This window comes from Mobula birostris, chromosome 16 (genome assembly GCF_030028105.1).
Source record: "Mobula birostris isolate sMobBir1 chromosome 16, sMobBir1.hap1, whole genome shotgun sequence".
Classification (NCBI taxonomy): Eukaryota; Metazoa; Chordata; class Chondrichthyes; order Myliobatiformes; family Myliobatidae; genus Mobula; species Mobula birostris.
Genome location: NC_092385.1, coordinates 28797445 through 28823129, shown reverse-complemented (window position 1 = coordinate 28823129; position 25685 = coordinate 28797445). Strand labels below are relative to the sequence as shown.

The following is a 25685-nucleotide window of genomic DNA, read 5'->3' as shown; positions in this document are numbered from 1 at the left end:
ACTTGCCATAGATATCAAGGGCAAAGTGATGGAGCTTTGCAACATGCTCTGGAATTCACTCAAGCCCACAGCATGATAGACAGCACTTAGTTATCTACTAGAGCAGCAGAGGTGATTTTTGTTGGTAGGAAAAGGGAACTCTTTACTTATATAACTGCTGGATAATATCACTGAACAATGTTGTTTGGCAATACCAATTTTGCAGACTGCATCCAAAGCACTTCCATCTTGAAATGCTCATCCATACTTCCATTTAATCCAGCCATCCAAAAATGCTGAAAATGGTTGCTGGGGGCAGAAATACTTCAACAAATATGTTTGATATCACACACTTGCCACTGGAACATCAAGTACAATCATTAAAATGGGCCCACCCAAAATATAGGAGCATACTACTGACAAACTGAAGCAAAGGTTTAGATGTCTTATTCAACCTAAAGAAGGACCTAGGTCTTACTGGTTGTTATTGCAGTGAGAATAAGCAAGAAGTCACTGGACCTACAATGAAAATGAGTGTTATATATTGCCAGATAGAGAAGCAAATATTATGTCAGAGTTGAGGGGATTTGAAGGGCTGTTAGAAAATATAACTGAGAAATAATGAAGAGTTGTTGAACCTTTACCAATGTCAAAATCAGACAGTGTAGGAGTTCTAGAATATGGATAGTTTAGCAATCCATCACATATCTTCCTTACTTCAAAATCTCACGAGCAGTTTATCACAATACTGGTATAAAATAGTTCTTTCCTCCGCTTCTTCTCTTTCTGCAGGACCTGCAGGGAAACTATGGAGAGATTTATTTCCTGAACATTGCTTATATTTCCCTTTTTTGTGGTAAAAGTTCAATTATCCTTTAAGTAGGCTTCTAGACGATGAGTAGAAATTGCTCCAACAAACTTGGCTGCAGTCCAGCTGCAGCAGCCAAACAGATGGGAATGCCAATGATTATCATGAGCTCACAAAATTAACGGACTAGGTATTCTGCAATGAATGGCTCATCACATCAGTCCTCAGCTTTGCTAGAACCAATATATCAGGACGTGATAGATTATTTAGCTCTTGTTTGAATGGGAACAGTTGAAATCATGTTGGTAATTCCTTTTAGAAAATTACTGCATGCAAATTAACAGTGACTAAACTTCAAAAAGTACATCAATAACTATAAACTATTCTGGGCTTCCAAAGATGCTGAAAGGCACAAACAGTGTGCAAATGTATTGCAGCAATTCACTAAGGCTTCCTTGACTCTGGTCTACCCAATGTCCACCCTAAGAAGAGAGGAAAAAGAGCATGAAAAAAAAAATGCCTGCAAGTTTCCACCCAAACAGCAAATGATTCTGAATGATCACATTTTGCTGATCCTGGATAAACTCTATTTCAGCTAGTGAAAGCCATATACAAAAATAAAACAAACAAGCAAAAAAAAAAGACCTGTCTGCTTCAGCTAGAACGAGTTCTGAAATCACCCCATTAACTATTGCTCAAAATCTGGGAATTAAAATCAGGGCCTAAGTCATTGGATCTTTACTGGGCCTGAGCAAGATGGGTAAAGGAAGAAAAAATTTTGTTATACATTACCAATTTGAGTAGTTTTTGAATTATTCACTCTCCATTACTAACAAACTGTGGCATCACAGCGCATTTATTTTTCTTTAATAATTTCTTTCACACTTGCAACAGAATGGAAACACTGTTGGATGCAGGCTTCCTTCAAGTCGTGCACTATCCTGGTGTGGGAAACCTGCTTGGGCTTGCTAAGTCTCTGTTGGACTTGTTCACTAACCATGCCTAACTGTGCTTACTCATAGGGTCATAGAGTCATACAGCATGAAAACAGGCCCTTTGGTCCAACTAGTTGATGCCAACCTATCCAAACTGGTCCTATTTGTCAGTGTCTGGTGCATCACCTTCTACACCTTTACTATTCATGTACTGTACCTGCACAATTGCCTTTCAAAAGTCATCATTATATCTGCCTCAACCACTTCGTTGGGCAGCTGATTTCACATAAATACCCCCTTTAGTTTGCCCCTCAAGTTCCTCATAAATTGTTCTGCTCTCACCTTAAACCTATGCCCTCTAGTTTTTGATTCCCCAACTCTTGGAAAAAGACTAAGTCCACTCCACCCTATCTAATCAGAGATGGTGAAACTGTGAGAAAGCCATGGCATTCTTATGAGAGACAGGGCAAGAAGAAGAGTAGTCAAGGTAGCTATGGGAGTCAGTGGATTTATAGTATATATTAGAGGATAGCTTGTCTTCTAAAATGGAGACAGAGAGATTAAGAAAATGGACAATTCCTCCATGTGAATTTGAGAGCAGGGTAGAATTAGCAGTGAAGGTGATAAAAATGATGCAGGAAGCAGCACCAAAACAATTGTCAATGTAATGTGTGAGAAGTTGGAAAGTGGTACTTGAGGAAGTTTGGAATAGGGAGTATTCCACTTCGTCAGCAAAATTATTAGTTTAGCTAGGACCCCTCCAGGTGGCTATGGCTTCAGCTTTGTTTTGTGGCAAGTGAAAGCAAATAAAAGAGTTCTTCAGGATGAGAACAAGTTAAGTCAGACAGAGGAGAGTGTTAGTAAAAGGAAATAAAAGAGAGGGCTTCATCAACTACAATGGAAGGAAAGCTAGTATGACATCCCTATTGATTCAATCAACAATAGCACAATCACCAGTCACAAATGCTTCTTCTACAATGGCTGCTCTGGCAGCACACTCTTCCCATAGCTGAAAATTACCCTCTACTCATTCAATTGGACTTTGGCAGAACTTTTCCAATTGAGGGTTGATACTTCAAATTATAATAATCCAAGTCTGTGCAAGGTCTCCAACAGCAATTCCAACACTCTGATCCTGCAGAACTCTACAGTTCAAAAATGTAACCATCCAGCAATATTACCAGATGGTTGCAAAGGTGCAACATGTGGTTCATGGCATCTTCAGGTATTCAAACAGAAATATTAAACCATATGTCCACCTGCAGCTTGCCACTTGCCCAGCTATTAAAAATGATACTAAAGTACTTTTACCAGGTTTAAGTATTCGATATTTCTCAGGTCTCCCTAAAACAAAGTCTTTGACCTGAAAACGACTACATCTGGAATTAAATGTTAACAAAACACACTTCAGACTTTATCAAATCTGTACAATTTGCACATAAAATGAGCACTCACCAATGAGTTTATCATATACTGAAACAAAATATGTTTTGTACGCCTTCTGAAAACTGACATTTCAACATTTTATTTGGCAGCAATATATTGCATTTAAATTCATTTTTTTCTGACCACACAGAGACTGCTTTCTTTCCAATATTCTGAAGGGAAACTTGCTTAAGAAGGAACAATTATTATTTTATTCATCTAATGATGAACAGATACTTAGGACACTAATAATTTATATTTTCAGTATTAAAGGGCATAGTAAAGCTAACTGATTAAAGATCAAACAGAATATGAAAACTAAAGCAACAGGACAAATGAAAGGTCAAGTCTTTAATTAGTTCTCACAGTTATGTTCCTATTATTTTACATCTAGCTAATCACATCTAACATATCTCTGTACCTTTAAGATCTGGTGAGTAGAAAGAATACACATAAACTATTTGTCACACAATAGGGAAACATGCATTATCATTATTTCTTTACAAAATTACATTATCTACTCGAATAAGCAATTCTGATTCGAATAGTCAAACCTAAATATCTGATTATGGGTGCTTTAATGTTCTTGGACATTTCTCTCAAGGTAGACAGTACAAAAATCAGAAGGAAATGAACCTATCCATGAGTAATGCCTATGGAGTCTGACACTGATAATTTATGGAGAAATATAATGACTGCAAAATAAGCTAATTACTTATTAGCTTATATGTTATCCTTCCCTCTAAATTAAAAAAAACCGTTTCCTTTTCATCAGCTGATCACTTCTCCATGGGGTACTGTAGTCAAGAGCTATTTCACAGAAAAAAACAAGGCTGAGTTGATTAGTGGAGATACAGAATGAATTGGCTATTGGTATTTGTTTGATTTTCTTGGGTAGGCAGGAAGAAATATACCACAAGCTTTTCTTAGAAAATTGAACAAATGTAGTTGGGTCGATAATAATATTGATTGAAGGTAAGATTGAGGATGAAGTCTTAGCTGAGATGAAGTGTGGCATGAAACACGTCTCTCTATTTCAGTCACAACAAGTCAAAGAAGCGATTATTTCAACTGTTAATATTAATGTATAAAGCAAATATTCCTTATTACTATGGCCTATTATACTCAAGCGCCTTTCAACTCACTTCACTGCGCAAATATGTTTCTGAATTACCACAATTATAATTTTACCACATACACACAAAGATTTGATTTGTTCAATATTCAAAAGCTGCAAATATTACACAAAATAATCCAGAGAAGAACTCATTAGCATTGCAATGAACCCTCAGATAACTGCCTTCCAGCTTTCCAAAAGCTGAATGCATTGTTTAATAGTCCAGGAGCCATAGTATGCATCCCAATGGGACCAATATTGCCTTGGGTCTCATCAGCAAGTAGACAGTGCAATGGCGACATATGGGGTAAGGGAAGTTGCTAATGCAAATCACTAATAAAGAAGGATAAATCCAAATTTATCAAATACACCGGCTAGATTCCAATTGACTTCTTAATCCCTTGAGCATTCTTTATGCAAAATTGGAAAAACAACAATGAAGTATTCAAAACCAATGCTTCAAAAATTAGGACTATAATTTTGATATGAAAAGGCAGTAAAGCACCAGTCAATAACACTAAATCTTTCAGTTTATGTGGCAGAAACAATAATATGCAACTGCTATGCTCAGACACTAAAATATTGTTGTTACTATAGATTAGAAATCAGTACAATCTCATTTTTATTTTATGCTAAAAACATCTTTTGCAAACTGCAGTGCATCAAATGCACTCAGCTTAGATGAGCAAGGCCTAACTGGCTATCACTTCAGGATCAAATACATATTTTTAGAAAATAGCAGAACTAATTTGATCAACACACATCAAAGTTGCTGGTGAACGTAGCAGGCCAGGCAGCATCTCTAGGAAGAGGTACAGTCGACGTTTCAGGCCGAGACCCTTCGTCAGGACTAACTGAAGGAAGAGTGAGTAAGGGATTTGAAAGTTGGATGGGGAGGGGGAGATCCAAAATGATAGAAGACAGGAGGGGGAGGGATAGAGCCAAGAGCTGGACAGGTGATAGGCAAAAGGGGATACAAGAGGATCATGGGACAGGAGGTCCGGGAAGAAAGATGGGGGGGGGGAACCAGAGGATGGGCAAGAGGTATATTCAGAGGGACAGAGGGAGAAAAAGGAGAGTGAGATCTTCTCCTGTCTTCTCCTATCATTTTGGATCTCCCCCTCCCCCTCCAACTTTCAAATCCCTTACTCACTCTTCCTTCAGTTAGTCCTGACGAAGGGTCTCGGCCTGAAACGTCGACTGTACCTCTTCCTACAGATGCTGCCTGGCCTGCTGCGTTCACCAGCAACTTTGATGTGTGTTGCCTGAATTTCCAGCATCTGCAGAATTCCTGTTGTTTGAGAACTAATTTGATGTTTGCTATAGAAGGTTTCAGTGGAGTCATTATGCTGGAAGGATCATGTAATTATCTGATAGAAGTGAAATTTGAAGACTCAAATACCAAAGAGGCTTTCTTAAACAGTTAAGGTCTATTTTACATTCTATAAGCCAGCATCGCATCGATCGCAGCATATTTTATGTATGTAAACAACCTAGCAAGTTTTCCCAAACTTCTTTCAGTGGGATCATTACTCTTCTACAGTGGTTTTAATTTTTTTTATTGTGACAAAAAATTAAGGTAATAAAATATATATATTTTTAAATAAGTGGGTTTAACATTCAGTGCTGGCACTTTAACATACAGCTAAATGTTAAGCCCTTCAACTTTAGAAGTTCCAGTCCAGTGATGCAAGGATGTAGGTTTTCGGATGTAAAATGTAAAATTAAGATCCTGCAATTCTTTTCTGTGGCACCAATAAAAGAACAAGGAAGGTCTCCAGCCTCTATTTGCATTTCAACCAGCATTACCAAAGCAGGTCTGGCCATTAATTCATTGCTATTTGTAGGAATTTTCTGTGCACAAATAGGTTCTATTCCAACCATGACCATATCAGCAAACTACTTAATTGGTCTTAAAGCACTCTGGACATCTTGAAACCTCTATATCAATGTAAGTTCTTTCTTTCTGCAGGAATGGAACATTCCATCAAACAGACTTTATCATAAAGTACTTACAAAGTTTAAACTAAATATATTATCAAAGTACGTATAACTCTGTGTGTGTGTGTGTGTGTGTGTGTGTGTGTCTCTATGTGCATACTACCTTGAGATTTAATTTCTTGCAGGAACTTACAGGGAATACAGTAATACAATAGTATTTACAAATAACTATAAAAGACAAAGACTGACAAACAACCAATGTGCAAAAGACAACAAACTGTGCAAATAAAACAAGTACAGAGAACATGAGTTGTAAAGATTCCCTGAAAGTTAGTCTGTAGGTTGTATTACAGGCTCAGAGTAGTGGTGACTGAAGTTATGCAAGCCTGTTCAGACCGATGGGTGTAGAGTAATAACAGTTTTTGAAGCTGGTTGCGTGGGACCTAAGGGTTCTGTACCTTCTGCCAGATGGTAGTAGCAAGAAGATGGCATGCCCTGAATAGTGGGAGTCTTTGATGATGGATGCGGCTTTCTTCTGGCAGCTCTCTGTGTAAATGTATTCAATGGTAGGGTGGTTGTGTATTTAATATTTGAGTAATATCGTAAATATATGTGTGATCAAGCATTCTCTGCTTTTTTACATAATTCATTACAGGTTGCATGTGAAAAGTACGTGAATGGCATACATCATCACACCACCACATCATAACTGTGTACCTTGCTTAAAGTAAAAATGAAACAACAACACACATTTCCTGGCTCTGTGCTTTTCTTTCAATTAGTTTTATGCTTTGAAGTTACAAAACATAATAGAGGGAGCTTTGCCTGTGATGGACTGTTATCTGTAGTCTTTTCTGTTCTTAAGCATTATATTTTCTACACCATAATGCAATCAGTTATGATACTCATCACTGTGCATTTATAGAAGTTCAGATCTATAGGTACCGGCATGCTAAATTGCAAAGGTCAGTCATTTACATTTACTGCTAATTATGTTACTGCAACAATTGTTCTTAGAATACAGTAATTAATTTGAAATAAAACACAGCAATTATGAAAATCAATATTGTTGCGACTTAAGAAACTCTTCTGGTGATTGGATTAAACAGTATGCATCCTGCATCTCCAGGAGAATTTTGGAGACCATATTTGAATAATGAGTGAAAATACTACATGCTTTTACTTCCACAAAAACAAATTTTAATGTGACCCTGGTAAACATTTCCCCAGCTCTCTCATTCCTTTGAAATGTTTGATAGATGGAACATTTATGCTAGACCATGATACACATTATGTGACCTTTGACAAGGGTGGATGAAATTTGTACTTCTGCACTGCAAATCAATATAAAGAACATCTGTGTCTGCAGCATACAATGGAATAAAAGCAGAATCATTCAAAACCTTTCACTATGGATAACTACAATAGCATAATCGCTGCACAATTATGTTCACATGTACTCTGGTTTGAAACTGGATTGTTAAGTAAGTGAGACCCACAGAACAACAAGACACCTTTGATCCACTTACACAAAGTCAGTCAATGATTAAGTGATAGCAAGGGCTAACTTTTTAAAAGGACCAGCTAAAATCATTTGCATGCTAATATTTGGAAGAAAGGCAATAAAGAATAAAGTTAGTTTTGTCAGGAAAAAAGAGCTTTAAATAACCACTGAAATTAGATTAGTTTATTTTTTTAATGAGGCAAATATTCTGCTTAACTAAAATGTAAAGATAATACATTTACCATTTTATGGTGTATACTAATTTAATTACAATAATTATAAAATACAATTTCTGTTTGAATTTGTGCAAGTCATTAGAAGCTTTTAAAAGCTTTCCTTGAATCAAGTAAGTTTGAATTTTTGTCAGCAGCACAGCAAGTGGACACTTCTTAAATTCTTCTTGTCCTTTTTGCTCATGGCTTGGACCAGTGAAAATATTTTCAAGTCTTCAAGTTGGTAAAAAGCTTTTCTCGTGCCTCTTTAACGAGGATCGGTCTCCTTGTTTTGAAGATGGAACAGAATCCTCAGGACAAATTCAGCAGCAGGGGGCCCGTCACCATGACAACTAGCACTTTTTTGAATACTGAAAACTCAAATTAGCATTTCGGAAATAGCAGCTAAAAGTTGCAGAAGAATCTATTGCTTTGGTTACATTGCAACTTGGTTCTCACTACTCACAACTGTACATTATGACACCAATCATTCAATAAGAAATTTGCTCCACAACCCTTATGGAATAACTGAGCTAACAGAACATGTCATATCTTCTTACATTTGAAATGAAGACAAAACAAACAAAAGCACATGCAAATAATACATGTAATCATCAATATTTTAACATACCGTATACCCTCATGTTACAGTAGTGTTTGTGTTCCTAGAAAACATTGTCAAAAATGGATAAAATTTGTTGCTCCTTTTACATGTTATTTAGCTATCTCTTTCGTTCATAAATTCTATATGAAATTTTTTTTATTCTTTATCTCAAAATTTTTGGTAAATATGTGTTAATTCCATAAGGGTGAATTTCTGTTATCCAAATTGCTGTTACGTGGGGATACACAACATCTTTTTAAATAAAATGACAGCTGCCCTCCTGTATGTTCAGGAAATCACATCAATGCTTTTCACATTTTTTTTGGTTTTCAGTGGAGTTTCTTTGGTCTGAAATGTCAGGCTGGAATTGGTTAACATCAAAGTTCAAAGTAAATTTATTATCAAAGTACATACATGTTACTATATAAAACCCTGAAATCCATTTCTTTGAGGGTATTAATGGTAAATACAAGAAATACAGCAAAATCAATGAAACACAAATAGGACAGACAACAACCAATGTGCAAAAGACAACAAATTGTGCAAACATCAGAAAAAATCCTAAAATAATAATAATAATAATAAATAAATACGTAAACAATAAATATTGAGAAAATGAATTGTAGAGTCCTTGAAAGTGACTCCATTGATTGTGGGAACAATTCAGTGATGGGGCAAGTGAAGCTGACTGAAAAGCCTGATGGCTGTGGGGTAATAACCTGGTGTATGTCCTGAGGGTCCTGTACCTTCTTGATAGCAGCAGTGAGAAGAGTGCATGGCCTGCATTTTGGAGGCCCTTGCTGATGGATGCTACTTTCCTGCGACAATGCTCTGTGTAGATGAAACCAATGGTGGGGAGAGCTTTAGCCGTTATGGACTGGACCATATCCACTACTTTTTGTAGGCTTTTCTGTTTAAGGGCATTGGTGTTTCCATACCAGGCTGTGATCCAACCAGTCAATATACTCTCCACCACACATCTATAGAAGTTTGTCAAGGTTTTAGATGACATTCCAAATCTTTACAATCCACTAAGAAAATAGAGGCACTGCTGTACTTTTTTTTGTAATGGCACTTAAGTGCTGGACCCAGAACAGATCCTCTGAAATGACAACACCTAAGAATTTAAAGTTGCTGACCGTCTCCACCTCTGAATCCCTGATGAGGTCTGGCTCATGGACTTCAGGTTTCCTCCTCCTGACGTCAATAAACATCTCCTTGGTCTTGCTGATATTGAGTCAGAGGTTGTTGTTGTGGCACCACTCAGCCAGATTTTCAGTCTCCCTCCTATATTCTGATTCGTCGCCACCTTTGATTTGGCCATTGACAGTGGTGTCATCAGTAAACTTAAATATGGCATTGGAGCTGTGCTTAGCCTCACAATTGTAAATATAAAGAGAGTAGAGCAGGGGGCTAAGCACACAGTCTTGTGGTGTACCTGTGCTGATGGAGATTGTCGAGGAGGTGTTGTTGCTAATCTGAACTAATTGGGGTCTACAAGTGAGGAAATCAAGAATCCAATTGCACAAGGAGATACTGAGGCCAAGATCTAGAAGCTTATCGATTAGTATTGAAGGGATGTTAGTACTGAATGCTGAGCTGCAGTCAATAAGGAGCATCTGGATGTAAGCATCTTCGCTTTCCAGATGTTCCAGGGTTGAGTGAAGAGCCAATGAAAGGGAATCTGTTGTTGGCATGTTGTGACAAATTGGAGAGGATCCAAATTGCTTCTCAGACAGGAGTTGATAAGTTTCATCACTAACCTCTCAAAGCACTTCATTACAATGGATGTAAGTGCTACTGGGGCAATAGCCATCGAGACAGGTTACCACATTCTTCTTAGGCACTGGTATAATTGAAGCCTGCTTAAAGCAGGTTCATTTCAGACTGCTGAACTGAAAGTTTAGATATATCAGTGAACACTCCAGCCAGTTGTTTAGCACAGGTCTTTAATACTCGGCTTCGCCATCCTGAAGGATGCTCTCAGGTTGGCCTGAGACTGAAATCACAGGGTTATTGAGAGCTGAGGGAGTTTGTGAAGGTGCCTCCATGCTTTGGTGATCAAAGTAAGCATAAAAGGCAGTGAGCTCATCTAGGAGTGAAACCTTGTTGTCACCATGCTGCTTGGTTTCACTTTGGAGGAGTTGATAGCATTCAAGTCCTGCTACAGCTGTCGAGCAGCCTTCAGTGGATCAAGATGCCACTTCACATGTGAGATGACTTTCCGAAGATTGTACCTGGACCTCTTGTATTTAGCTTGGTCGCCAGTCATGAATGTCACAAATCTGGCGCTTAGCAGATCGCTGATCAGCTGGTCCTCCTAGGCTTCTGGGAGGGGAAGATTCTGAATAATTTTCTGGGGACACACTCATCTACAACTGTTTTTATCAAGTCCATGACGTTCGTTCAGATTCTCTGATAAGTTCTTAAACATGACACAGTCCACCGACTTGAAACAATCCTGTAGCTGTTCCTCTGCCTCCCACGACCACCTCCTTATTGTCCTTACTTCTAGACCCTTGCTCTTTAGCAGGGGTTCCCAAACATTTTTATGCCATGGACTCCTACCAATAACCAAGGAGACAGTGGACCTCAGGTTGGGAATCCCTGCTCCTTAGCCTCTGGTTATATGTAGGAAGGAAGAGGACAGCCAAGTGATCAGATTTCCTGAAATGCGGTCCAGGCATGGAATGGTAGGCATTCCTAATTGTAGTATAACAATGGTCTAGTGTGTTGGGACCTTTAGTGCTGCAGGTGATATGTTGATGATAATTGGACAGAGATTTCTTCAAACAAGCCTGATTGAAACTCCCTGCCAATGACTTGAAAGATGTTGGGGTAGACTGTTTCTTGTTTGCTGATGGTGACACTCAGTACCTCGAGGGCTTGCTTAATATTGGTGTTTGGCAGTATAAGCTGTGGTCAGGATCATGGAGAACTCTCTTGATAAGTAGAATGATCAGTACTTAATCATTGGATGGTCCAGGTTGGGGAACAAGAGCACGACAAGCCCATTACGTCTGAGTAGCACAGACTTTATCATGAAACACAGACCACCACCTTCTTCCTTCTCTGAATAATCTGTCCAGTCTATCCTGTGTATCAAGAAGCCTTCGGGTCTTACTGATGTTTCCAGCATGTCTGGATCAAGCCATGTCTCCATGAAACAGGGAACACAGCAATTCCTCATTTCCTTCCAACATAGCAATCTTGCTATCAGGTCCTCAATCCTGTTCTCCAGCAACTGTACATTTGCTAACTAGATATTGGGTAGAGAAAGTTTCATGCACCAATGTTTTAGTCTGGCTTGGAGTCCTCTCCTCCTCCTTCTATTCTGCATGGCCTGGGTGGTGGGGATCTCTGACGATGGATGCTGGTCCCCAACACCAGAATTTCATGTAGATGTGCTCAATGATTATAAGGGTTTTACCTGTGATGTACTGGCCGCATCCACTACTTTTTGTAGGATTTTCCCTTCAAGGGCATTGGTGTTTCCATACCAGGCTGTGATGCAGCCAGTCAATACAATCTCAACTACATAAGTTTGTCGAAGTTTTAGATGTTATGCTGAATCTCTGCAGACTCCTGATGAAGTAGGCGCACTGCTGTGCTTTCTTCGCGATTGCACTATGTACTAGGTCTGGGACTGATCCTTGCAAATATGATCTGTCCTAGACCCAGGAAACTAAAGTTTGTAGAATTTTCTGCTCAAAGACATTGGTGTTCCCGTACCAGGCTGTAATACAGCCAGTCAATACATTCTCAACTATACAACTTCAGATGTCATGTTCTGCAGACCCCCAAGGAAGGAGAGGCATTGCCGTGCTTTCTTCATGATTGCACTTATGTACTGGGTCTAGGACAGATTTTCTGAAATAGTAACACCTGGGAAATTAAAGTTGCTAACCCTCTCACCTCTGATCCTCCAATGATTACTGGTTCATGGACCTCTGGTTTCCCTCCCCTAATGTCTACAATCAGTTCCTTGGTCTTGCTGACATCGAGTGAGAGATTGTTGTTATGACACCACTCAGCTAAATTTTCAATCTCTGTCCTGTTTGTTGATTCATCACCATCCTTGATTCAACCCACAACAGTGGTGTCATCTGCAAACCTTAATCAGCTTTAGTTGTGGGAGTTATAGTTGCATAATCTGAACTTGCATACCGACCTTGTCTTCCTCACCAAATCGAAGCAAGAGTTTGCAGTGTAATATGGTGATGGAGCCCTGGCTCTTCGGTGACAAGGTTCCAGACAGAACAGCAAGACAGAGGAGATGTTACCTCTACCTTGCCACCTACTGCATTCTTAAATCAAGTTAAAATTGAAAGTTATTTACAGTACTCTGAGTAGTCTCTTCAGAGTAGTCTAGAGTGAGAGAAAAATTATTTCTTTCATTTTATTTAGAGCTACAACATGGAACAGGCCCTTCTGGCCCAACAATCCACCAATTTAACCCAAGCCTAATCACAGGACAATTCACAATGACCAATTAGCCAACTAACCAGTATGCCTTTGGACTGTGGGAGGAAACTGGAGCACCCAGAGAAAACCCACATGCTTCACAGGAAAGACCTACAATTTCTTACAGGTGGTGTCCAAATTGAACTCCAAAGTCATGCTAACCACTATGCTACAGTGGCACTTGTAAATATTTTTGAAGTGTCAAGTTCAAAGTAAAATTTATTATCAGAGTCACACATGTCACCACATATAACACTGAGATTCTTTTTCTGTGGGCATACTTAGCAAAACTATAGAACAGTAACTGTAAACTGTAAACTCTAAACAAACTATTGAAATGCAGATCTAACAAAATAGCAATAAGTAATGAGCATGAAATAACAATATAACATCCACCAGTATAACAGAGTCTTTAAATGGGTGCAGTAACCCCATTTTGTTTAAGAGCCTGATGTTTGAGGGGTAGTAGCTGTTCTTCAACCTGATGGCAGCAGCGAGAAAAGAGCATGGCCTGGGTGGCGAGATCTTTGATCACGGTTGTTGCTTTTCTACAGCAACCTTCTTCATATAGGTGTACTCGGTGGTTGGGAGGGTTTTACCCATGATGTACTGGGCTGCATCCACTACATTTTGTAAGATTTTGTGCTCAAAGGCATAGATATTCACATACCAGGCCGTAATGCAGCCAGTCAATTAACTCTCGTTACACATCTACAGAAGTTTGTTAAAGTGTTTGATATCATGCCAAATTTTAGCAGACTTCCAAGGAAGCAGAGGCACTGCAGTGCATTTTTTGTGATTGCACATGTATTGGGTTTAGGACAGATTTTCTGACATGGCAACACCCAGGAAATTAAAGTTTCTAACCCTATCCACCTCCCATCCTCCGACGATTACTGGTTCACGGACCTCAGGTTTTCCTCTCCTGAAGTCGCCTACAAACAGTTCCTCGGTCTTGTAGACATTAAGTGAGAGATTGTTGTTATGACACCACTCAGCCAGATTTTCAAACTCCCTCCTATACGCTGATTCATTGCCACCCTCGATTCAGCCCACAACAGTTGTGTCATCAGCAAACTTTAATGAGGTTTAGTTGTGGGCGTAGAAAGATGAGGTTGGCTGTAAAATCTGAACTTGCACGCCAACCTTGTCTCGCTCACCAAACTGGAGCAAGAGTTTGCAGTGTGATATGGTGATGGAGCGCTGGCTCCAAAGTGACCAGGGCTCCAGACAGAACAGCAGGACCAAGGAGTTGCGACATGTCCCGACCCCTTCTACCATATCAGCCACTGCATCCTTAAAACCAAGTTAAAATTTAAAGTTATGTACAGTATGTTCTGAGTAGTTTATTCAGAATAGTAAGGGTGAGAGAAGATTTACTTCTTTCATCTTATTTAGAGCTACAACACGGAACAGACCCTTCTGGCCCAACAATCCACCTATTTAACCCAAGCCTAATCACAGGACAATTCACAATGACCAATTAACCTACTAGCCAGTATGCCTTTGGACTGTGGGAGGAAACTGGAGCACCCAGAGAAAACCCACACACTTCACAGGAAGGACTTACAATTTCTTACAGATGGTGTCCAAATTGAACCCCAAATTTGTGCTAACTGCTACGCCACAGTGGCACTCATGTAAATATTTTCAAAGTGTCAAGTTCAAAGTAAAATTTATTATCGGAGTCACACGTCACCACATACAACACTGAGGTTTTTTTTTTCTGCGGGCATACTAAGCAAGAAATGCAGATCTAACGAAATCGTAATAAGTAATGAGCGTGAAATAACAATATAACATCCATCAATATAACAGTCCTTAAAAGAGTGCAGTAATCCCATTTTTTTAGAGCCTGATTTTTGAGGGGTAGTTGCTGTTCTTGAACCTGGTGGTGCAAGTCCTGAGACACCTGTACCTTCCACCTTATGGCAGCAGCGAGAAAAGAGCATGGCCTGGGTGGTGAGATCTTTGATGATGGATGTTGATTTTCTACAGCAACCTTTTTCATGTAGGTGTGCTCAATGGTTGGGAGGCTCCGAGATGCAGCACAGAGCGTCATAGGAAGTCATTCCTGCTTGTGGCCATCAAACTTTACAACTCCTCCCTTGGAGGGTCAGGCACCCTGAGCCGATAGGCTGGTCCTGGACTTATTTCATAATTTACTGGCATAATTTACATATTACTATTTAACTATTTATTACTATTTTTCTATTACTATTTATTATTTCCATGACTATTACTATTTACTAATAGTAGTATTCCTATTACTATTTCTATTACTATTTATTATTTATGGTGCAACTGTAACGAAAACCGATTTCCCCCGGGATCAATAAAGTATGACTATGACTATGACTATGATTATTTTACCCATGATGTACTGGGCTGCATCCACTACCTTTTGTAAGATTTTCTGCTCAAAGACACTGGTATTCACACATCAGGCCATAATGCAGCCAGTCAATACACTCTCAATCACACATCTATAGAAGTTTGTTAAAGTGTTTGATATCATGTCAAATTTCCGTAGACTTCCTCGGAAGTAGAGGCACTACTGTGCATTTTTCATGATTGCGCTTATGTACCGTGTCCAGGACAGATTTTCTGAAATGGTAAAACCCAGGAAATTAAAGTTGCTAACCCTATTCACCTCTGATCCTCCAATAATTACTGGTTCATGGACCTCAGGTTTCCCTCTTCCGAAGTTGTCTACAATCAGTTCCTCAGTCTTGTTGACATTGAGTGAGAGATAGTTATTATGACACCACTCAGCCAGATTTTCAGTCTCCCTCCTGTATGCTGATTCATCACCACCTTTGGTACAGCCCACAACAGTGGTGTCATCAGCGAACTTTAATCAGCTTTAGTTCTGGGGGTTATAGATGCATAATCAGAACCTACATGCTAACCCTGTCTTTCTCATCGTTCTCACCAAAATGGAGCAAGAGTTTACAGTGTAATATCGTGACAGAACAGCAGGACAGAGGAGATGCTACATGTTCAGACCTCCTCTATCTTATCACCCACTGCATCCTTAAAACAAATTAAAATTTAAAATTAATTACAGTATGCTCTGAGTAGTTTATTCAGAGTAGTCAAGAGAGAGAGAAGATTTCTTTAGTTCATTTTATTTACAGATACAGTGTAGAACAGATCTTCTGGCCCAACAACCCACCTATTTAACCCAAGCCTAATCACAGGACAATTCATAATGACCAATTAACCTACTAACCAGTAAGTTTTTGCACTCTGGGAGGAAATCGGAGCGCCAGAAGGACACCCACATGCTTCACGGGAAGGTCTTACAATTTCTTACAGAAGGTGTCCAAACTGAACTCCAAATTTGTGCTAACCACTACGCTACAGTGGCACTCATGTAAATATGTGAACAATAGTACAAGTGGGAGGCACTACACACATGAAGAAAAATGGACACTAAGTGTACTTCATATATGATGGAAAGGATTCAAGAATTTTTAATAAACTGAATGCTTAAGAAGAAAAAATCAAAGCCAAAAGAATGCCTAACTGTGTAAGTGAAGCAAAGACAGTCATGCTTACGGTGTATAGATTTCCATCAGTTTGTTTCTTCACGGTATTCAGATTAAGTTCAAGTTCACTGTCATCTGACTGTACATATATACAACCAAACAAAAAACGTTCCTCTGGACTATGGTGCACCCACAAAACACATATCACACAGAGCACATAAAACAAAATATTACCATAAATAAGTTAACATATAATTCAAAATTCATGTAGTGTGCAGCATAGGTAAACATTAAACAACTCGCTGTCCTAGTGACAAGACCTCAGTGGTGGCATGATATTCATTAGTCTCACAACCTGAGTGAGGTAACTGTTATCCAGCCTGACAGCACTGGGTCAAAGAGATTGTGGGACGGGTGCTAGGGATCATCAAAAATGCTTTGGGTCCTTGGTCTACAATGGTCCTGGTAAATGTCACAAATAGGGGACAGGGAAACCCTAGTGATCCTCTCGGCAGTTTTTACTGTCCTCTGTAGGGTCTTGCAGTCTGATGCCTTGCAGCTCCCGTAATGCAGCTGGACAGGACACTCTCAATGGTACGCCTAAAGAAAGTTTTTAGAATGGGAGTGGAGAGCTTGCATGCCTCAATCCCCTGAGACAGTGTCAACACTGCTGTATCTTCGTCACTAGCGAGGAGATGCTGTGGGTCCAGGTTAGATCGTCTGTTATGTGCACACCAAGGAACGACTTGGCGCTCTTCACTCCCTCCATGGCAGAGACATTGAAGTGGCTTCTGAAGACCAGGGCATTTAGAATGGAAATATTTGGCATTTAGAATGAAAATATTTAAGCCCAGATAATGTAAGAAGATATAAAGATTCCTGAAAAGAATGCCCCATAAAACCAAGCATGTTGCCTCACATTCTCTGGGGTTAATAGGATGTTCGATAAGCAAGACTGGTAGGATAGGCTATAATGGTGTCTAGGCCTCAGAAATGTTCCAGGTGACTGTACGGCATATCACAATAATTTGGCAGTTGCCATCAACAGCTGTACTGAGCAAATGTCAAGTGCATACTTTTGCGAGAAAAACCAACGCATGAAATCTTGCACAATTATCAAAGGTAATTAATACAAATATCCAATAAAATTTCTCTCATTGAGGTATTCCAAGAAGAGCAAGGAGCTTTCATAAACAGTTAAGAGTTTTCTATTCATTTTTGTGTAGCATTCTTGAAATCAGAGCAAATGAATAATATAGGTCTAACCCTGGGCTGTTGTGATGACTGATTCTTCTTGTTGCAGTCCTATAGGGAGGGCTACCATCTCCTACCAAGTTTTAATGCAGTCATTCACAAATCCACCACTCTTGAGGTATGGCAACAGCAAGGTCATTACACTAAGATTCATTGAGTTCAACACTCTGCTCCTAAAGCAATCAATCTTCAGTATGCTCCAGGGAGAGCACCACACTTATCAACCTCACATTATAGTTCAGGTAAAACGGGAATCACAGGTGGCAGATAGCAAGAAGAATCACCACCTGATGAGGAATTTCTGGGCATGGTTGAGAAACAATGAACAACGTACTCCAATTACTTATGATAAGTTGTTCCACGGTAATAAAAACAGAAATTGCCAGTAAAACACTGCAGATCATTCTGCTGATGTACTGAGTGTTTCCAGCAGATTTTTTTTTAAAGTTTAGATTTACAACATCTGCAGCTTTTAAAAAATTTTCATTTAGTTGTTCCAAGATACTTTTTAGAAACAGTATTAAAATAAGTTTACACCATGCCTTATTAGGAGCTACTGGGGAAAGGAACAAAAGCTTGAGCAAAGAGATAGATTTTGAGGCTGAAATATTTCCTGCTAATCTTCAAGAATAGTGTTTCTTCCAAAGTAATGTCAACCATTCATAATACCAATATTCAAATCCAGCTGAAAGCTTACACAACCCAGTGATTGTTTTAAGAGTATTTAAGTTAAGAAAGAAGTACATGTTCCATCTCAGCTAGGCTGAGCATTAAGTGCAGAGGAAAAATAATCTAGCATAACTCAATACTAGAAAACAAGAGGACAAGTCTATTCTCCATTACCATGTACTTGTGTGTCTTGTTACCTCAGATGTGGACAATAAAGTAACACAAAGACAGAATATCTTTCCCTCAACAAGAATGTGACGTCAAGTTTGCATTAAGTCTAATGTCAGCCTCTCTTCAAGATTCAAGATTGTTTAATGTCATTTCCAGTACACAAATGCAAAGGAGAATAAAATAATTGTTACTCTGGACCTGATGCAGCACAAAAAACAAGTAATATAAAGAACACAATAATAAAAAAACAAAATAAATATAAATGCATAAGATAACCTATATACATCGATTGATTGCATGTCCATAGAGTGATGCTAGGCACAGGAATGTTTGAACATAAGGTGACTGACAGGAAATGATAAAGTCGTGGTGGTAGAAGTAGGGGTGTGGTGCGCTGGGTTAGTGAGTGGAGGTGTTGATCAGCCTTACTGCTTGGGGAAAATAACTACTTTTGAGTCTGGTGGTCCTGGGATGGAAACTACGTAGCCTCCTCCATGATGGGAGAGGGACAAACAAACCATGAGCAGGGTGCGTGGGATCCTCCAGGATATTGCTGACTTCCTCCATTTTGTCAAGAGATCTTTATCTTCAAATTGGACCAATACGCTTGAATTAGCCACCATCTTTCCATTGTCGACTCAAAGTATATTCAGGGTTTTGACACCATTCAAAGACAAGGTCAGTTTACTAGAGATATGCTCCATTCTGTCTTTGAATGAGTCACTGAACCCCAGCCTGGCTCCATAATCAATAAAATAAACTGTATGTTTATCATTTCCAGAGCCAGATTTTCAAAACCTCTCTTCTTTAGATTTTTCTTGCACCATCTGTGAAATACAATTCTCCTAAAATGTGGTACTCATAGTCTCAGCTGTATTAAAACCTGCAACTTACCACTTGCAGGCTCCACTAACTTTCCACATGATAGGAAATTAATTTTAATATATTTATTGGTGCTTTCAAATCTGTCCAAGTCATGGCTGCAGTGACCTTCACCTGTGTATCCATGGATGGCAGTATATACTTATCTTCTGCTTTTCCTGTTTCATTATCCGTGTCAGCTCGTTCAAGTAATGTTATCATCCTCTAGAATTGTTTCATTTGCTATCACTACTTTGCTTGATCTTAGTTTGTTATCAAAGATGAATCTCAACCATAATGTTTCATCCATCTCTACCAGCTGCCTGGCTTCAATAGAACCAGATGCTGTTGTAATAGCTTAATCAGTGATGTTTCTGCAGAGCACTATCAACACACAATCTTGCCAGCTTGTTCATATAGCCAAACACGGTTACTGTTGTACAACACAGAAATGGGGTCTTCATACTGTCATGTCCTTTTTTGTCCATCTACACTATTCCCATTTGCTTGCATTTGGTCTATACACTTCAATGTCCATTTCTACTGTTTTTTTTAACAATGATGCATTAATGATTGCCCAGACCTCAAAGACAAAAGGCACTGGGAATGAACTAACTTTCTGCAAAAAAAAATAAGACCATAAATATTATCCTAACGCTAACATGGGGAAGTTTAAATAGTGTACTCTTGCTGTTAAGATTCACATTTTCTATTTATTTCAGTAGTATCAACGGCAGCAGTGAATACCACTATATAATAAATTTGATCAAGGAGAAATACTTTTCTCACTCTAACAATATTTTCCGCTAAGGTTACAAAAATGTTTCACAGGTCCACATATTTCATTTATCAACTTTGGTGCTTGTTTTATTATAACCTCCTCCTATATTCTCATTCATACTAGACTACATATATTTGTAAGTATAATTAGGTAGCGCATTCTAATGGCAGCATAATATTTTATTCCTTCATTTCAGTAGGCCAAATGTAGTAAGTATTATGATAAATGGAAGTACAATTGATACAAATGGATTAACAGTTTCTTCACAATGGATGAGGGATTTCACTTGGGTTCAGAGGGATTGCAGATGTTGTCAACAATTTATGGGGCAAAAGCTACAAACTTTTTTTTTGCAGTTTGATGTTTCAGTTGACAATTTCACATTAAAACAATCAGGAAATATGCTGAATGGAATATTAGTAAAGTTGTATTTTAGCTCTTCAATGTCTCCTTGAATGAATTATTAGACCAGCAGGTTATGCAAATAGGAAACTAGACCTATTTTATGTCTTATGGCAAATTGGCAGTATTTTAATGAATTGTTAGTTACTGCTATCAAAATGATTTGTAAAAAAACTGTTCTTGAACCAGGTGCTAGAAATAGCAGGAGTTATTCTGTATGATGCCCAGATATTAACTATTTTAGAGGTTATAAATATAGCATTTAATACTTTCATACATGACATAATCAATACATCAAACTGTACTGATTAAACCAATTGTATGACAAAAGGTGCTGACAAGAACAAAAAAAGGCTGGCATCTGTTAAAGATAAAATATCAAATATTTATTCATTACCTATCAATAAACAGTTACAAATTTACAAACTGAAGAAAGATATTCTGTAATGATTCTTCATTTTTATGTAGAAAATAGAAATGTTTCAACCAGCCTTTTAATATGATCAATGAAAAGCTTTGCAAATGTGGATGGATGCAAAAATGGTAAAATTCCACAATAAATATATTGATACATGAATATAGTGTACCAATAAATTTAGACTGTGCCTAGTAAGAGAATCTGGACACACTAAAGACATTTTGGATTATCTTCTCAGAAAGGCACAATCTCCACATCAATTATTACCAGACATTTTTACGTAGAATCCTGATGGCAGCTCAGAACTGCACCAGCAGACTACTTTAGTTAGTGGACTACGACCTTTGAATAGGTAGCTCCAAGGGAAATTCTATAACAGCAACATATCAGCCAGAATATGATTTAAACATCTAGGACAAAACAAAAGGATTTTTATAATTTTCTATTTAATTAAAATTGAAGAATTATTGAAATGGACTTATTTACCTGATTGTTGACGTCTTAAAAATTACCCATGTAATGTCCATATTGTGAGGACAGGATTTCTTCTGCAGAATTGAAGGTAATTAAGAAACTATTTTGCATACCTTGTCTAGTTTACAATAGGTTCATATAATGTTGAAGATATAGACATTTTGAGGTCGTTCATCAAGCATCAATACAGAACTTAGTAAACTTAATAAAAATTTATGTTGAATACTGGAATATTTTAATAACTACACTGACTTTGACAGTGCAATAAATAAAAACACAATGACATAAACAGCAAGAAAATTAAAACTAGAAGACAATTTGAAGTCAAAGGAAAGAAGGCAACTATGAAATGTCCCAAGTCTTTGGCTAAAGGTGGCCAAATTCATCTGAAGGTCTTTAAAACAGATGTTCCCAGCCTTGGGTCCACAGACTCCTCAGTTAATGGCATAAAAAAGGTTGGGAACCCCTGCTTTAAAACATTACTTTCTTGATTTTTCTTTAATAACTGGCTTCTTATATGTCAATTATTCAACTTTTATCAATCCTATTGTAAAATAAATTGTGGCAATTTTTCTCAGGGAATAACACCCAAATAACAGAAAACCCTTCAGCCCCATCACAATTAACAATTTCTTCAGGTGACTTTTCTACAACCAACCTATGTGAATAGTTTCTTTTGGACAGAGTGCAAATTTACAGCTAGCTTTCCTCTTGCTTTATTTGAGTTAATGACTTGTACATGTAATACCACACCCTTATTAGTAGTGATCCATTAAAAGGAGCTGTGGACTTGCAGAGGTTGCAGTCAAGGAATGCACTGAAACTAAGCTTCAAGCAATGCATGACAACTTCTGCTATCCAAAACTCCAGACCTTTCTCATGGAGAAAGAGGAGAGAGGAGAAGATGGCGGCGCGACGCTGCTTGCAGCAGCCACTCCGGTGGTGATGTCTGTTATTTGTCAAGTAGGGGGCCGTGCACAATCCTGATTTGATGGAGACAGACGTGAGAGCACGGAGGAACATCTGGTGAAACTTCTGAAATGTCTGCTTCGCTGCTGCTGCTACTGTGTGGTCCAGAATCTCCGGAGGAGAAGGCCCCGAGTCCCCGGCTTTGCTTGTTGCTCGGCGGCCGGGGCAGGGTCAAAGCGCTCGGCAGAGGATGGCGCTCAGAGAGGCTGTGTCGGAAGGGCTGGTCAGGGGCTCGAAGTTTTCGGACGGACTCAGAGTCTGCTGCGGTCGGGTGCTTCCAATGGTGCGGAATCAGCAAGTTGGCGGCACTTGGAGGTTCATGGCAGGGAGAGTTCCTCCCTCCTGCTGCCTGCATGAGATGATGAGTCTATCGGGACTGTGAGACTTTTTTTTACCGTGCCCATGGTCCGCTTTTTATCAAATTATGGTATTGCTTTGCACGTTGTAACTATGTGTTATAATTATGTGGTTTTGTCAGTTTTAGTCTTGGTTTGTCCTGTGTTTCTTGTGATATCATTCTGGAGGAATGTTGTAGCATTTTTTAATGCATGCATTTCTAAATGATAATAAACGAGGACTGAGTGTCCTCATAATCTAACGTGTTAAATGAATATCTTCAGCAAATGATGGTTTCATCACAGAAGTTGTTACTAATGTTGGAAAAGCACATAAGATCATAGAAACACTGCCTCAATTTACTGTCTTGTTAAAAGGCAGTACCTCCTCAAGCTGTGTACTAAAGTGTCAGCATAGATTATGTGCTTGAGTCACACAGCTAAACTTCAACCCATAATCTTCTGATCCAAATGCAAGATTTCTGTTAACTAATGGTCAGAATAGAAGAGGTAGAATTAACTTGCAGAGAGATGTCCACCAAAAAAAATAGTATTTTCCAAACAAAATAATTGATTACTCATAGTAGTTAACATATATGACAAGATAATTTTAATATTTGAAATTAATAATCTAGAAATTGGATTTCAACCTTTCTTTTAATCTAGACCAAACTGCCATTGCATTTCACATGAACAACACATTGAAGCTTTTCAGAAATTCTGAAATTGGTTAAAAATGCATTGAAAACTGCATTTGAATATTTTAATTCCAGAAATAAGCTAAAATGAGACCACAATCAATTTAGCTCAACTGTCAACACCTCGCTAAGAACAAAGAACAAAAGCTATCACCATTGTCAGCCACATTCCCGATGGCACACAGAACTGAGCAACTCACATGATGGCTGCCATGGAGGAAAGAGGGTCTGAATGATACCTTAGTCTGGTTCATGAGATAGAAGCCAAGAGGAATACACATAAAACATGGGGTACTAAATGTTGCAGATTCTAGGCTAATGTATCTGACTGAAATTCCAATAGAACCTGCTTTTCTTGTTGAACTAAAATACTAACCACACAGAATTACACTTAATGTAGCAAAGTAAACTAAAGAACATTAAGGGAGATAAAAATTAATAGAAAAAATCTTTTTTACTATATTTCATTGTCATAGAACAGATTATCAAAAATTGTCAGCTTACATTTCATAAGAGCAGAAATTTCCCAGAGGTACTCAGCAGATTAGGCACTACCTACAGAGAAGTAATCAGACAGAACTGGGAAAGTGACAAACTGAGTGTATTTTAATTGCAGAGAAGGGAGAGATCAAGGGGAATGCCTATGATAGGATGGAAACTAGAATGACCTAAATTCTGTTGGTGGTATATAAGGGAGGGTGGTGAAGGCTTACTAGTCATAATTGAAACATGTTGAAATGAAAAATCCTAGTAATTTGAGATGAATAGCAGAGCTCTCCGCCCTCCCCTACTTGTGCAATTTAAAACACACTTGCTTTCTCATTTTTCCAGTTCTGGTGAAAGATTGTTGACCGGGAAACTGCAAGAGAAGCAGCTCGAAATCTTACCTCCAGTAAACTAGCACACCCACAAGAAGAATTAAGCAGACAAATGTCAATGCGGAGACAACCACCAATGGAATTATCCATTCCATCTTACTGGACGGTGAGTATGGTTGTGTGGCCATACTGGAGGAGGACCTATCTTCTGCATAAAAATAAAAAGAGGAAGAAAATGAAAATGTAAGTTCAACTAGAATAATACAGTATTTTATTGAATGCCTAAAGCATGATATATAGATCTTGGCTGAACTTGCTTCTGTAAGAAGAGGAAGACAACTTTTCCCGTGATTCCTACCTGCATAGTTGTTGAGCACCAGCCTTGTGCATGCATAGATTTAAAATGCACTGTGAGAAACATCCAGATCGTGAGCATATTTGCTCAAATTAATTCCTCAATCAATATCCAGTGGTTATCATATTGTTGTTTGTGGAAGCTTCCACCGGGTAAGTAGGGCACTGTTCTTTCTCCACTCCTTTAACTAAGCTTAAAATGCACTCCAGTGATTGCAACGTTCTTTGGCATGACATACATACATTTCTTTCTAAACTGCAGTAATGATCATGAGCTTAAAATGTCTCACAAAGCTTAAAGCTATTCTTTGTTGAAATAACATTTGCCCGTAAACTGCAATAAAATGCAAACACTATAAAAACTAAATTTAGTGTCAAAGCCAACAATTCAAGCTAGGCAGATGCATGCTTATGGATTGAATTGTTTGTTGTACTTAAAACCTTCTTCATTATTAATGGAGTTAATGCCTGACATCAGGTGCATTACCAATGTGGTAATAAGGCAATGTTGACAGTGAGTATCCGTGATATATGAGTACAGCCGTATACTTCTAATCCTTAATGTTTCTGGCATTCCGTGGCAATCAGAAATCCAATATTGCTCTTTGGAGAAAGACAGGCAGTCAAATATTTTCACTTATTTCCTTGTTCTCATATTTTACAATCTTAATCCATAAAAGTTTGAAACCGTGAGTTTAAAAAAAGGTATGCTTTGGTTCTTTTATGGAAATATGATGACTGCAACAAAATTAACAATACTTACAATACTTTGCTTGGTTGTTTTTTCCATGTTATAAATAGGAGATTTTTACAAAGGTATGTATTAAATAATCCATTTCTGGATCAGTCCAGTGCACTGAACCATTTCAGTATATAGACGTAAAGGAACAATTGGCAATTCTGATTGACAGAACATGGGACCTAGAACAGTACAGCACAGTCTGGGCCCTTTAGCCCATGATATTTTCCCAATCTATATAAACCTCCTCCATGACCTA

General features: G+C 38.5%; 1 protein-coding gene across 2 annotated transcripts in view; it reads right to left on the bottom strand.

The window, feature by feature from the left end:
• The window catches only part of LOC140211072 (receptor-type tyrosine-protein phosphatase gamma-like), a 677613-nt gene that overhangs the window by 85194 nt on the left and 566734 nt on the right, over window positions 1–25685 (bottom strand). For both annotated transcript variants that reach the window (XM_072280498.1, XM_072280497.1), the window contains one exon: window positions 24403–24541. In XM_072280498.1, coding sequence (XP_072136599.1) covers window positions 24403–24541 — 139 coding nt within the window. The remainder of the gene's footprint in view (window positions 1–24402; window positions 24542–25685) is intronic.